General features: G+C 41.0%; 1 protein-coding gene across 1 annotated transcript in view; it reads right to left on the bottom strand.

Annotated features, from left to right (window-relative positions):
- Lrrc9 (leucine rich repeat containing 9) overlaps positions 1 to 14213 on the bottom strand; it is a 72972-nt gene that overhangs the window by 41900 nt on the left and 16859 nt on the right. Inside the window, exons 13-18 of the mRNA XM_032909121.1 lie at positions 11568 to 11690; positions 10525 to 10628; positions 7183 to 7395; positions 2632 to 2751; positions 1461 to 1652; positions 67 to 192 (exon numbers count right to left, since the gene is read on the bottom strand). Of these exons, the coding sequence (XP_032765012.1) occupies positions 67 to 192; positions 1461 to 1652; positions 2632 to 2751; positions 7183 to 7395; positions 10525 to 10628; positions 11568 to 11690 (878 nt within the window). The remainder of the gene's footprint in view (positions 1 to 66; positions 193 to 1460; positions 1653 to 2631; positions 2752 to 7182; positions 7396 to 10524; positions 10629 to 11567; positions 11691 to 14213) is intronic.

The raw sequence follows: 14213 nt of genomic DNA, 5'->3' as shown, positions 1-14213 counted from the left end.
GAAAGAAAATAAGCCAGAAAAGTGTTATTTGTATGACACAGGGAAGAGTTACCTACTGATGCTAACCTGAGTAATCTTTGTTCCACTAATGAACTTCAGAGCTGCTCTGGTTTCTTCTTCAGAGATGAGGAGTCCATCTAAGTGCGTAAGAGTCTTTAGTCTGCCAATAACACTCAGCCTCAATGTGGCTGGCTTGGGAAAAAATATCAAAAAGTTCATTTTCATTAGACACCACATGTATCATGGCATGGGAAAGTAACACTTCCTTTCCATATAATTGAAAACTGTATATCTCTCTTCTAAAACTACTTAGCTTCTAAAACTAAAGACTTAATTTCATTCTTTAAATAATAGTTGGAATTAAATTATGTAAGGATAAATCTGTTCCATTTTCAGGATGTGAGTCTACTGCTCTGGGTGGGAGATCCCAGGAGCTGTTGGAAAGTGTCTGGTGAAAAGGATGATGGGAACCACGGTGGAGACTCATGCTTATTGAGTGGGCAGGAAGCCAGGGAGCTCTGAGCTGGACTCAGCAAGTTGAAGTCCAACTTGACTACAGGGAGATAGTGGCCATTGGAGAAGTCTGCTTTGGCAACAGAACAAAACAGAACAGAACACTATTGTTTTACCTAGCTTAAATTCAGTGTTAGAAATTCAGTAATACAGTCCACTTAATAGAACCAGCCATTTTACTAGTACTTTTAAAACACTAAACATAACCTTACAAGCATCATTTAGTTATTTATTTGTGGAGTGTGGTCTCCCTACAGAACCTATGCTGGCCTTGAACTCACAACCCTCTTGCTTCTGCCTCTCAAGTGCAGTGTCTGGCTCTGTGTACATTTTAGAAGCAATAAAAAGATTCTTAAAATTATAGACTTGGGCACATTTAAAATACTTAGTGATAGCCTTAAAGGTATAACATGAACAATAATAAAAATAGCATTCAAATTTCCTTCTATAACAATATGATTTTATAACTTAAGTTTATGAAGAGATATGATTTTTACATTTTAAAGAGAATAAATAATGGAAACTGCATAGTAAACCTATATATTTATTATCCAGAGTTTAGGGCACATTACAAAATGCTGATCCCTTCTTACCAGTGTGTTTCCCTTACCATATCAGATTATTCTTGGCTCCCTGTGTCATTATAAAAACAGTCTAGCACTTTTGAATTCTCTGGAAATTTGTAAATGACAATGACTTCTATCACTCTTAGAGCCATAACGGCATTCACACTGCCACGGGTTACAAGGTATCTGGCATGACAGCACAGCCTTTTCATACATGACATTCCATCCATTACATCAGCACTCTGAACACTCTTATACAGGATTTTGAAGGAAGCACAGGGATAGGTGTGCTTGTCTATTTCCGGCTTGATTGACCAGTGAGGCAGGGAGACTGGCTCTGAACTCAGAGTGTCTGCGTTTCTAGTGGTGCCTGCTACATACCTTCTGCCAGGGGTTGTGCTGGATGTCCAGGGTGAGGAGGCTGGTGGTGTGTTTGCACAGCACGTTGATCTCTTCGCCCGTCTTCTTGAGCTGATTCCAGCTCAAGTCTAAATGCTTCAGCTTCATCAGGCCTCGGAAGCCCTCCAGGGTTATCACATGGTTATGGCTGGCGTCCAGATACTCTAGGTTGTACTGCAGCGCATACAAACAGGGGAATGCTAACTCGGGGTTTGCGGCTACCACGGGCTTCCCCACTTCTTTAAACATGTCACATGTTTCCTTATAACGCACACAGAGAGCCCACACAACAATCACTCTGCCATACAGGTAACACACTGGGTCACTGCAAATTCTCAGGTCAGGCTTGGCTGTGTTAAACTTGGGAGAAGATAGGATTGTGGATATGCGATTAGATTATGGCTTTGACAATGGGGGAGCACCGTCAAACATGCACACTGCCAATCTTCTTAAAGACTACAGCGTAAGCTTCCTCATCTCTCTGAACACAGAGCTGCGGGGTCTTGTTTGCATAAGGGGGCAGGCAAACAGCAACTTGTAAGACAACTTGTTACCCACACACAAAAAATATACACGACTTTATACCTATTATATTGTTGAAATGGCTTCAATTACAGTGTATATCCTTAGAGACAGACATTTAATTTTATTTTATAATTTTCTTTTTCGTAGAGGTGCATGGTTTTCTAAAGCTGGGCCTCATGGTAGAGACCCTGACTGCTGTTAGCAAAAAATGTTCATTTCTTAAAATGACAAAGCCAAGCGACTTCTGCAGTGTGTGCACTTGGGTGACAGCATGACCAGGGGACAGTGCAGGGACAGGATAGAGGGGAGGGGCAGGATAGAGGGGAGGGACAGAGGAGGCTCTCAGTAGCAAACTCCCCACTTTCTGCATTGGCTGCCTATAAGCCCGCTCCCCAACTCATACATTTGTGCTGTTTCTGTTAATGTATCTTAATGTTATTTTATCGTAATTAATAAAATAGGTAATGAGGCCATCTGACTATGCTGTGCATTAGACCCTACAACATGGTCATCTCATAACTGAACACTTCTTCCTCTGACCAACATTCCCTCCCCCCCAAGGCCCAGGCTGTCCTCCAGCTTCTATGAGGCTGATTGTGCATTTCCGTTGCAAAAGAGCAGCTCTTACCAAGTGGTAGACGTCATCTAAGCAAGTAAACTCGTTAAAGCTAATGTTCAGTTTTCGAAGCCCAGTTAACTTGGAAAGATCTCTCAGTTTACTCAAGCTATTCCCATGTAGATTCAGATTCTGGAAGCAAAATAAAATGTGAATTGAAAAACAACATACATTACTTTCTATGACACAGTCTAGGTGATACTGTCTAACATATTTAACATAATTATCAATGGTTCTTGGCCTTTTGGTTAAGATCAAGCGTAGAATAATTAAATCATCTACAAAAATGAGAACATGGTGGTTATAAATAACATTCAAAGAATGCTAATGGAGAAAGTAAATATCACTGATACATGATGTTGAAATTTAATAATAGTATGTAACAACACAGATGCATCTGGTATGTGACTAATATGATTTCCTATTTGGTCTAAGTTTGTTAATAATTAGCAATTCTTATTTAGTGAATAAATATGCTGGTTAGGGTATTTACTAGGGAAGGTCTGTTTCTCAGGTTAGACAGCGAACAATGAGGCTCTCACGGTTCCAGACATGAGGCAGAAAACCACACGGGAAAGAAGTGGAAGTGTCTCCCTCGACTGAGCCACTGGACCAAGGAAGAAAATCTGAGGGTCTTGAAACAGGGGGACAGAATGTCAAAGAGGGAGATGAGGGGGCATCTAAGGCCACACCTACATCCCACGCTGGCCCAGACACTCACTGTTCCTGTCATCCGCTCACACACAAGATGAACATTGTTTCAGTTTTGTACTCAGAAGTGCTCATGATGTTCTGAATGGTATCGAGTGAAAGAGAGGCACTTGTGGGTACACTGGGAAGTAAATACCGGCACAAGAAAACAGTACAACTAGCTGAGCTGGCATTGTGGAGTGACTTCAGCTTTCTACTGTCACACTGTGTCCACGGCCACACACTGCAGTCATCTTATTGGTGTGAATGCAACTGAGCTCCTCGCAGGGAGAGACAACTGAGTTTCTCATCATATTCAAGATTGGCTAAAACTGCTACGAAAGGCTAGATAATGCACTGATATTCACTGATAGGTTGTACAGATGCATCATATTTAATATGAATATGAATAATCTGAAATGAAAGTCATTGTCTTCTCCTTAAGCCTATGGCTTCTGAGATTCAGTATTTGTTGAACACCCCTTTCCTCCTTTCCATATATATCTGACTCTAGAAGTATTTCTCATGCCAGCGATGCAATCCTGCACCCACACCAGCGCCTCACACTGACTGACTCCTCGTGGACCCCTGCAGCAGTTCCCACTGGATCTTCACACCGCCAGCCTGACTGCTGCTAAAGTCACCCATGGTAAGAGTCTCTTCCTTGAAAATGCAAATCTTCTGAACTTGGCTTCTAAAACTCATCCTTATGTGGCTCCAACCTCCTAATTTTCCTGCATTAGCTTCCTGTATCTTCCTTACATTCCAACATACATGTGTGTCTTCCACCATCACAACCCTGTATTTGAGTCAGACTGAAGATCTCAGTGTTCCCACAAGATGCTAGTATCTTTTGAAGCTATGTTTCTATAAGAAAGAGTATTTTCTCTGAGAGCTATAGGCAATGGATTTCTCATATCCTTAAAAAAAAAAAGTGCACACAAAACTCATCTCTATAAAGCTCGCCCAGGAGTCCAATCTTCCTACACTTGCTTGTACATCTATTCCCGAAACTAGAGTGATGGTGAAGTGGGGAAAATAATCATTTTCTGAAATAATTTTCAGTACTGCCCAGGTCAGCTTCGTCAACTTGACACTAGCTAGAATTATCTGGAAAGAGAAACCTCAGTTGAGAAAAATGTCTCCGTCAGATTGCCTGTGGCAAGTCCATAAAGATTTTTTTATTAATTATTGATGTAGGAGGGTCCATTCACTTCTGGGCAGGGGAGGCCTCACTCCTGTTTCCTATGTTATTTACAACTCCCACTTTCTGTGGCTGTTTTTCTGGTTTTTATTTAATCCCTTTAAGTTTAAAGAAACATGCTGTAGGGGCTCGGTCTAGTCAGCTACACTCATCTTTTCAAACTCATCTTATTACTAAGATTTATTGTGAAAATGTATCACTCTAATGTGGGGATCTCAGCACTGTAGTTGAAAATACTTTCCCAACACGTAAACTTCGAGGAGCGTGTCTGTCAGACCGTTCTGTGCTTTGACACCACAGTGGATGATGGTGCCATGAAGCCTCTGTCAGTCATGATAACCAACTGAGACATGCTTAACCTCGTCTCGTCTGTAGAGGGAGGCAACCCAGCTTCGTGAACACAAAAATTTGTAATACTTTGAAGGATATATTTTCTGAAATTATGGAAATAGAATTATCAAGTTCCCTTATTTTCAATTTTGGATTCTGTTGCTTTAGGATTTTCTTCTTGTATTTAGAATTGTGGTACAGAAGTCATATAATTAAATTCAAAGATCAAAATAATTTCTGCATCTTTATCTATGTTTCAGCACTCACAGTACCTATAGTGACATAGTGAGTGCTATATGGGAAAAACCTGGTTTCTCAAGGTGCATCCACACACTTCTGCAGGTTCCAGCAAACAAGTTTATATGTACACACACACACACACACACACACACACACACACGGTATGCATGCATAAGCAAGCAACCAGTGTCTCTGGTTTATATGTGTACACACACACACATACATACACACACACACACACAGTATGCATGCATAAGCAAGCAACCAGTGTCTCTGGTTTATATGTGTACACACACACACAGACACACACACAAGCATATATGTATACATACTGTGCCAGGTATTGGTGAGGCTAATGGCAGTCCATAGAGCTCTTGTGGGTAACTTAAGAGGAAGCTAACCATCCTTTCCTCAAAATACCTTAGGGCTAGATTTATAATTTTTTAAGATAACACTGGTTTGCTAAGAAATTATGTCAACAGTTATTAGAAAACTGTTGTAAGCTTAAAACCATAAAACTTTATGGTTTTAAAATGTGTTCCTTCGACATGGCCCTCATGCCCAAAGCATCCTACTAACCACACACTGCTCTCCTGGCTCTGACTAGGATGGTCAGAGTCTCCTCACCTGCACACCTCCTCACCCTCCAGGAAAGGCGTGGAACATAGAACAAAGAAGGATAGCATGGGCTCCGAGATAAAGGAAGTCCTTAGTGTTTAAGTTGAGCTCCAAGAGAAGCAGGGCTTAACCGGGAGAGGAGGGTTGTGGGAGGAGACCTTGTGTAAGCTGAGAGCAGGTCGCATTTAAGAGATGCACATGGGGCAGAGCAGACCTGACAGGAAGGTAAAATGGAAAGAGTGTAGAAAAGTAGATAACAGATCAGGCCATGCAACAACTTACAGGCCAAGTTAAACACTTTGGGGGTACCGTACAGTAGTGGGAACACATTGAGGGTTTTAAGCCAGAGTGTTTGAGGTGGCGTGGAACTAATATTGTCAGACTTGCATATTGAGAAGATCAGACTAGCTGAGTGGAGCCGACAATGGCAGGCCTTTGTTGCATCTCTGGGTTCTCTTTCCAACCACGCTGTTATTTATATGTGTATGTATGTGTCATGCACACTCAGAGGACAACTTGCAAAAGGTTCTAGGTCAAACACAAGTCATGGGGCTTGGTGGTAAGCACTTTACTGGCTGAGCCATCTTTCCTGCCCTGAATTTTATTTAGTTGTAAGTCCATTAGCAGACTACAATGTGCCATACTTTCTGGAGTAGGCTATAAAGTGTACACTTTCTGGAGTTTCAGAATTGTTACTGCAGAGTACAGAAGTCCTGGTTAGAAAGATAAGACAGTACAGTAGGTCAGAGGTGAAGGTAGTTTGGAAATCATGGTAGCGGCACATCTGAACATGATAGTTCTCAAAGTCAGAAGTGCAAATGGGTTACTATCTCACATAGAGTTTGTTTCGTGTACAATATTGCTTTAATTAGTAACTCACATTCTGCTCGTACATCTGTAAAGATAAAGCTGTCATATACTCGCTGATTAATCATAGAAACCGATTCAAAACTTTTTGCTTTTACCTAAATCATTTAAAGAGAGATTAATTTTACTTGCAGAATAAAATTACTTGCTTACTGGAAAGCCACTTCACTTCAAGAGCTACTGAACTCCCAACCCATGGCTAGACTGAATTAAGACATGCTATTGGCAGAAAATACAGTCCAAAATTAAGACTTAATACTAATATTTCTCCATAATACATTTTCATATTGACTGCATGTTGAAATACTTTACATATTTGGGTTACATAAAGTGTATCATCAAGATGAGTTTTACCTGAACAAAATTGTGACAAAAAAGTAATTTAAGAAAATGTAAGTGATTTAAGAGAACTTAAAACTACACAAGTGTTTCACACTTGATTACTACTTTAGAACACTGGTCTAGTCTTCATACAAAGAGAGGACTGGGTACTTTTCAAGACAATTACACAATTTCTAACAACATCAGGTAGTAACTTTAGACTCCACATACTAGATTCAAATTCAAATTCTAAATTCAGGTTTCCCTTCCAATTTTATCCTTAGAATACTCACCACAATATGGCTATAAATATTAGTCCTAGCAAGGGAAATTATTGTCTTCTCATCCAAACTAATGAGTTTTGGGCGGGGCTTAATCCTGGGCTCCATCTTCAGAACTTCATCGTCAAACTTCAAATCCTGCGAGAATACTAATCCTTCAGAATACTTTTTGCCTTCTTCTAGAATAACATTGTTTAATGTGGAAAATAAAGAGTGGACTTTGACCTAGAAATATTTCAAATGTTGAAAGTCAGTTGAGTATTTGTTATATAAAACCAAACAGGCTGTATAGAAAAGAATTGGGTTTTGCAGTTTACAATAATATCTAGGATAATAAAATCACTTTAGTAAATGTATAAGCGTAGATTAAGATCATGAGCAAGGCCTGTGTGTTCTCACCCATAAAGATTTCTTAAAACTGGCAAAGAATAAATTTAAAATATTTTAAGGCATAGAACAAGGGTTAAGAAATTATCAGATAATGCAGAAGGCATTGATGTGTGGCAGGTAAGAGCAGAATTTGTGACTTTTAGGGAAAACACAGGCAGGTGATAACCTTTAAGACCAGATCCAGAGAAATGGGATGTTTAGAGTAAATAAATAGAACAGGAGGCTACTGTTGGTAGGCATTGGGACAGGAGGCTGCTGTTGGTAGACATTGGGACAGGGGGCTGCTGTTGGTAGGCATTGGGACAGGAGGCTACCATTGGTAGATATTGGGACAGGAAGCTACCGTTGGTAGGCAGTGGGATAGGAGGCTGCTTTTGGTAGGTATTGGGTAAGAAAGTGATTACAGCAAGAACTTTGAATGAATAAGTAATAGCTACATGAACAAATAGAACTGACCCTAGAAGAAAAGGAAATAATTAACTAGAGAATATTTTTAAATGTAGAATACAGAAGGTATAATAAAATAATAAGACACTATAGAAAAGAATAGAATAAATGCTATAATAAATGTAAAAACAAATACCAAAATAAAACTTAATAAGTATTAAGAAGGCAAGTGAATATAACAGCAGATTAAATTGTCATCCTGGGAGCCAGTACTGAGGAAATCTCCTATAGCAAAGAACTAGGTGAATAGGAGAAAGAAGGAGAAAGTCATTTCCACATCTTTTAATCATCATTTCAGAGCCGCTTCTCCAGAGTGGATTTCAGAAGACTCAACGGTGAACTGAAAAGAAGAAATAATCAAAGGAACCAGGAGAAGAAACTTCCCAGAGGTAAAGACAAGACTGACTCATCAGACTCGAAGAGTTCCTGAAGTGGCGAGCAGCAAGCAGGATGTCTGGCTGGCGACAGCAAACTGTCCAGACTGCCCTCCCCAGACCCTCCCCAGACTGCTGTGTCATGTGTGCTAAATGAACTGCTGCTTACTGTTTGTGTGAGCTTCTGTGTACGGGACAGGTAGATCAGTAAAAATAAAAGACGCCTAGACTTCTATTCACTACAAAGAAGTAAAGACCTGTGAACAGAAGGGAGTATGTGCCCATACTCAGATGAGTGAGGTGGGCCATTGTGGTTCTGGACAAGAAGACAGATGATTCAAACTAGTTTAAATCAGGGGTAGAGAAAGAGTTCAGTGGGTACGAACACTCGCTGCACAAGCACAAGACCCTGAGTTAGAAACGTAGCACCCGGGTAAAAGGCTGAGCATGCCTTCCTGTACCTGCAAGCCCAGCAATGGGAGGCTGGGGCCAGGTATCCCCAGGGCTCAGGCTAGGCAGCCCTGCCCAATGACAAGTGTGCTTCTGCTTCAGTGAGAGGCCCTGTCTCAGAGAACTGAAAGTGTCAGAAGAAGACACCCGACGATGTCCTGTGCTGGCCTACACGTGTACACGCATACACGGCATAAACTGAACACGCTCACGCGCGTGCACACACACTCACGCACACACACACACACACAATTCACTCTAAATGAAGCCTCAGATTCCATACAGTTTCAATCAAATCTTAGTAGGAATTTCAAAAGTGGAACTGGTAAACTAATTTTAGAGTTTGAGAAAAAATGATCAAGAATTTTTTTAAAAAGTGCTTCTAATAGAAACTGATGAGCTGATTTTAATTTTTTTAGGAATAAAAATGTTCAAGAATTTTTCAAAAATTTTAAAAGATGGAGCAAGAGACCTTATCCTATCATATATTAAAATGCATTATCAGGTTGTATTTAACTAAAACAAAATAGATCCTGAAAACAGATAAATCAATCAGTGGAACAGAGCAGGGACTTATACATAAATTTTTTTTAAACGTTAAAATAATTTAATGAGTAAGGTAGTGTTTCAAAACACAGCAAGAGGACAATGACTAGATAGTATCCATACAATTAAAATGAAGACCTCAGAAACTTTGCACTATAAAATGAAGTACTAATATTCACAATATACAGTTTTAAAAATCAGCATGAAAACAACCATCTTGTAGAATATAACAGGTGATCTGTAATGCTGTGAATAGTTTCAGGCATATAAAATTTGTAATATTTTGCTTTTTTGCCTAAGAGAACAGAAAGTTTGATAGTATACCCTGCTAGCAAGGATGCAAACAAAACAAAACAAAAAACAAAAAAACAAACAGACCAAAAAACCAACAACGAAATCCCCTCTCTGCTGGAAACATGTAAAATGGCCAAGCCTCTGTGACAGATATGTGGAAATGTCAAAACGTAAACGCTGTGCATCTGTGACTTTTATTGTTTTCTGTAGGTCTCGCTTGCATAAGAGCATCTACAGTCATAGAAACACACATCTATAATAACGTTCACTCAAACAGGATTTAAATAAATAAAACTACATAGAACTTATAAATGTTATCAGCACAGGAGAACTTAAATCAGTTTTTCTGAATACTAAACAGCCTCAGAAAGAAAACTATACATCTATGTGCAATGACACAAAGTATGTTCATAATGTATTGTGGAAAGCAAGACATAGAGCCTGCTTCTGCTAGCTAAGACTGTGTGTCAACAGAAATGGACTGAAAGCAAACCACAAAACTGTTAGGGGACTGGTTGATGAAAGGAAGGGGCAGGAGGCTAAGGGCATGGTAGCTTCCTAGACTTATTCTATAGGCATTCATAGAATGCTTAGGATGTTTCCCAGTGAGACTACAGCTATAGAATAAACCAACAATGTGCTCACATAATAAAAGTATTCAGGTGTCATGATGACAAGTTTTGAAATTCAGTCCTTCACAGAATAGCCATTGTGCGTGCACACACATGCACACAAAACTTTGGTGAGCATATATAATACCGTCTCTGCTTAGCATTATTGCATTTCACATTACTCCTCCCCAGGCTAAGTAATTCACATTTTTAAAAACTGTAAGAAAAAGAAAACTGCATACCACTGTAGTATACTCAAATTCAACGATGTACTCTGGCAAAACCAGGTCGTGGTCAAAGACAAACCATTTGTACTGCCGATAGCCACAATCGCAAGTTCTTTGTCCTATGATAGAATCTAGAGTTAAAAAAAAGTCTGGCAAAATAAACACTCAAAATACAGTAAACATTTAAACTCCAGCATATATGAAGAAGTGACAATAAATTCTTACCAACAATTTCCCACAATTACAAAATTGAGGGTGTTATAAAAGCCTCTGGTGCCCCAACATGGATGTCAGAATGATTACAGCCCTTTCCCCACAGAGCAGGTTTGACTTTTAGCTTATCATTTTCCTCTTAAATCTTCATTATACCAAGGACTAAATGGAGTTTTGCTAAACGTAGCACTCTAAGATCTTTTCTTTTTTTTTAATCCTTTGAAAACTAATTGTTTGCACACACTTGCACAAGAATCACTCCATCCCCATGACTTCTGCAACCATTAATTCAAAAACTGCAGAGTAGAAGTATTTGGTTTTAAAAAAGTGTCTGTAGTGAACTGTGTCACTATGCCTGGAACAATAAAGGGTTTGCAGCATCTCATTTATACTGAATTAGATGATATGGAGATGGTGTCATGTCGCCAGGAAGGCTGAGTAGATGGCATGCAGACACCATGCCGTTTGACATAAAGGACTTAAGAATTCAAGAAGTTTTTTTTATCTATAGGTGTGTGTGTGTGTGTGTGTGTGTGCACACACGTGTGCGTACTCTAGAACTGATTCTCCACAGATAGTTGAATGAGAGTTGAATGTGTAGGTGAGTGTACACACACGCACACACACACACAACTACCACAAATAATAATTATTGAAATACATTTCAACACATTATTGATATGAGTAAGAGAAAAATCATTAATATCTGGAAGCAGGTTTGCACAGAGAAGTGATAGGCCTTGTTAGGTTACATTAGACCATGCTGTAAGTCACAGACTTGTGTTGAAGGGGATGTTTGTACTGACAGGGATAACACAGCGCATCTTTCTTTTTGGCAGACATACTTAGCATGTGTCTCTGAGGAACAAACACCGAGTTAACCATGGGGTAGTTGGCTTTACTGATGGGTTCCTGGTCACGAGCCTGAATACTCTGGCCAAGGAAAACCTTCGCAATGAGGATGGTGCCTAAATATGAAAAAAGACATAATTTTAACAAATATGACCTTAATATATTTCCAATGTAATGTTTATTAATATCAATGCTCTGTAATGGCGGACGCCATGGCTATCTTGATTCTGGATAGCGCACAGCATACAAATTGATTCAAAGTAGAAGTTAGGGCATATCTGTTAAATTAATAAACGGGTGTTAAATCAGACATTGTGATTGCAGTGAACACACTAAGCGCTGGGCATGTGGCTTATGCTCATACATCCCAGTGCTTAAGAGGCAGAAGCAGGATCCTTGTAACTTGTAGGTCAAGTTTACATACTGAATTGCACATTGCTGGGCTATCAGATGGAAAAGGAAACATAAATAAAACTATAAAGAATCAAGAAAACAACACAATAATTTAGCAATGCTGTGTATCCAGTCTCTCTGTGTCTGTGTGTGTCTGTGTCTCTGAGTGTGTGTGACTCTGCCTGTCTCTGTCTGTGTCTCTGTGCGTGAGTGTGTGTGACTCTGCCTGTCTCTGTCTGTGTCTCTCTGTGTGTGTGTGACTCTGCCTGTCTCTCTCTGTCTCTATGTGTGACTGTGTGTGACTCTGCGTGTCTCTGTCTGTGTCTCTGTGTGTGAGTGTGGGTGACTCTGCGTGTCTCTCTCTGTCTGTCTCTATGTGTGAGTGTGTGTGACTCTGCCTGTCTCTCTCTGTCTGTGTCTCTCTGTGTGTGTGTGTCTCTGCCTGTCTCTCTCTGTCTCTATGTGTGTGTGTGTGTGACTCTGCGTGTCTCTGTCTGTGTCTCTGTGTGTGATGTGGGTGACTCTGCGTTTCTCTCCCTGTCTGTCTCTGTGTGTGAGTGTGTGTGACTCTGCCTGTCTCTCTCTGTCTGTGTCTCTGTGTGTGAGTGTGTGTGACTCTGCGTGTCTCTCTCTGTCTGTCTCTGTGTGTGAGTGTGTGTGACTCTGCCTGTCTCTCTCTGTCTGTGTCTCTGTGTGTGAGTGTGTGTGACTCTGCCTGTCTCTCTCTGTCTGTGTCTCTGTGTGTGAGTGTGTGTGACTCTGCCTGTCTCTCTCTGTCTGTCTCTGTGTGTGAGTGTGTGTGACTCTGCCTGTCTCTCTCTGTCTGTGTCTCTGTGTGTGAGTGTGTGTGACTCTGTCTGTCTCTCTCTGTCTGTGTCTCTGTGTATGAGTGTGTGTGACTCTGCCTGTCTCTCTCTGTCTGTGTCTCTGTGTGTGAGTGTGTGTGACTCTGCCTGTCTCTCTCTGTCTGTCTCTGTGTATGAGTGTGTGTGACTCTGCCTGTCTCTCTCTGTCTGTGTCTCTGTGTATGAGTGTGTGTGGACTCTGCCTGTCTCTCTGTCTGTGTCTCTGTGTGTGGTGTGTGTGACTCTGCCGTGTCTCTCTCTGTCTGTCTCTGTGTGAGTGTGTGTGTGTGTCTCTCTCTGTCTGTCTCTGCCTGTCTCTCTCTGTCTGTGTCTCTGTGTATGAGAGTGTGTGTGCTCTGCCTGTCTCTCTCTGTCTGTGTCTCTGTGTGAGTGTGTGTGACTCTGTGTCTCTCTCTGTCTGTCTCTGTGTGTGAGTGTGTGTGACTCTGCCTGTCTCTCTCTGTCTGTGTCTCTGTGTGTGAGTGTGTGTGACTCTGCCTGTCTCTCTCTGTCTGTGTCTCTGTGTGTGAGTGTGTGTGACTCTGCCTGTCTCTCTGCTGTCTGTCTCTGTGTGTGAGTGTGTGTGACTCTGCCTGTCTCTCTCTGTCTGTGTCTCTGTGTGTGAGTGTGTGTGACTCTGCCTGTCTCTCTCTGTCTGTCTCTGTGTGTGAGTGTGTGTGACTCTGCCTGTCTCTCTCTGTCTGTGTCTCTGTGTGTGAGTGTGTGTGACTCTGTCTCTCTCTGTCTGTCTCTGTGTGTGAGTGTGTGTGACTCTGCCTGTCTCTCTCTGTCTGTGTCTCTGTGTGTGAGTGTGGGTGACTCTGTGTGTCTCTCTGTCTGTCTGTGTCTGTGTGTATGTACTGTCTCTTATCGTGTAGGTTCCTGGATTGAACTCAGGTACCTGCTGAGACATCCTCTGTCTCTTCCACCTGAGATCTGACAGGTACTAAATACATATCTAGGGAATAGAAGGACAGACATTTCTTCTCTCACGGATTCTTGAGATCCTTGCAATCTGCTGAATACTAAGGATTCCTATGAGTCAATAAGGTTGAAAAAATTCTAACCATTACATATGCATTATATAAAAATTATTTTTAATTTTTAATTTTTTTTGTGTGTGTGTGTGCGTGTGTGTGTGTGTGTGTGAGCGTTTGCACAAGAAAGCAGTGCCTGTGGAGCTCAGAAGAGCATATTGGGTCCCCTGAAACTGGAGTTACAGGGTGGTTATGAGCTCCCCAGTGTGGGTGCTGGAACGGACTCTGGCCTTCGGCAAGAGCAGCCAGTGCTCTTACGCACTCAGCCATCTCCCCAGGCCCGACTCTTTATTTTCACTCTATACAAGATATAAAATGTGAATCAGGCCAGCCTGTTTTAGAAATGTATTTTAGAAGGAGTAAC

The sequence above is a fragment of the Rattus rattus genome, chromosome 7 (genome assembly GCF_011064425.1).
Source record: "Rattus rattus isolate New Zealand chromosome 7, Rrattus_CSIRO_v1, whole genome shotgun sequence".
Taxonomy (NCBI): Eukaryota; Metazoa; Chordata; class Mammalia; order Rodentia; family Muridae; genus Rattus; species Rattus rattus.
Note: the sequence above shows the minus strand (reverse complement) of the source record. Positions and strands in the feature narration are given on the sequence as shown.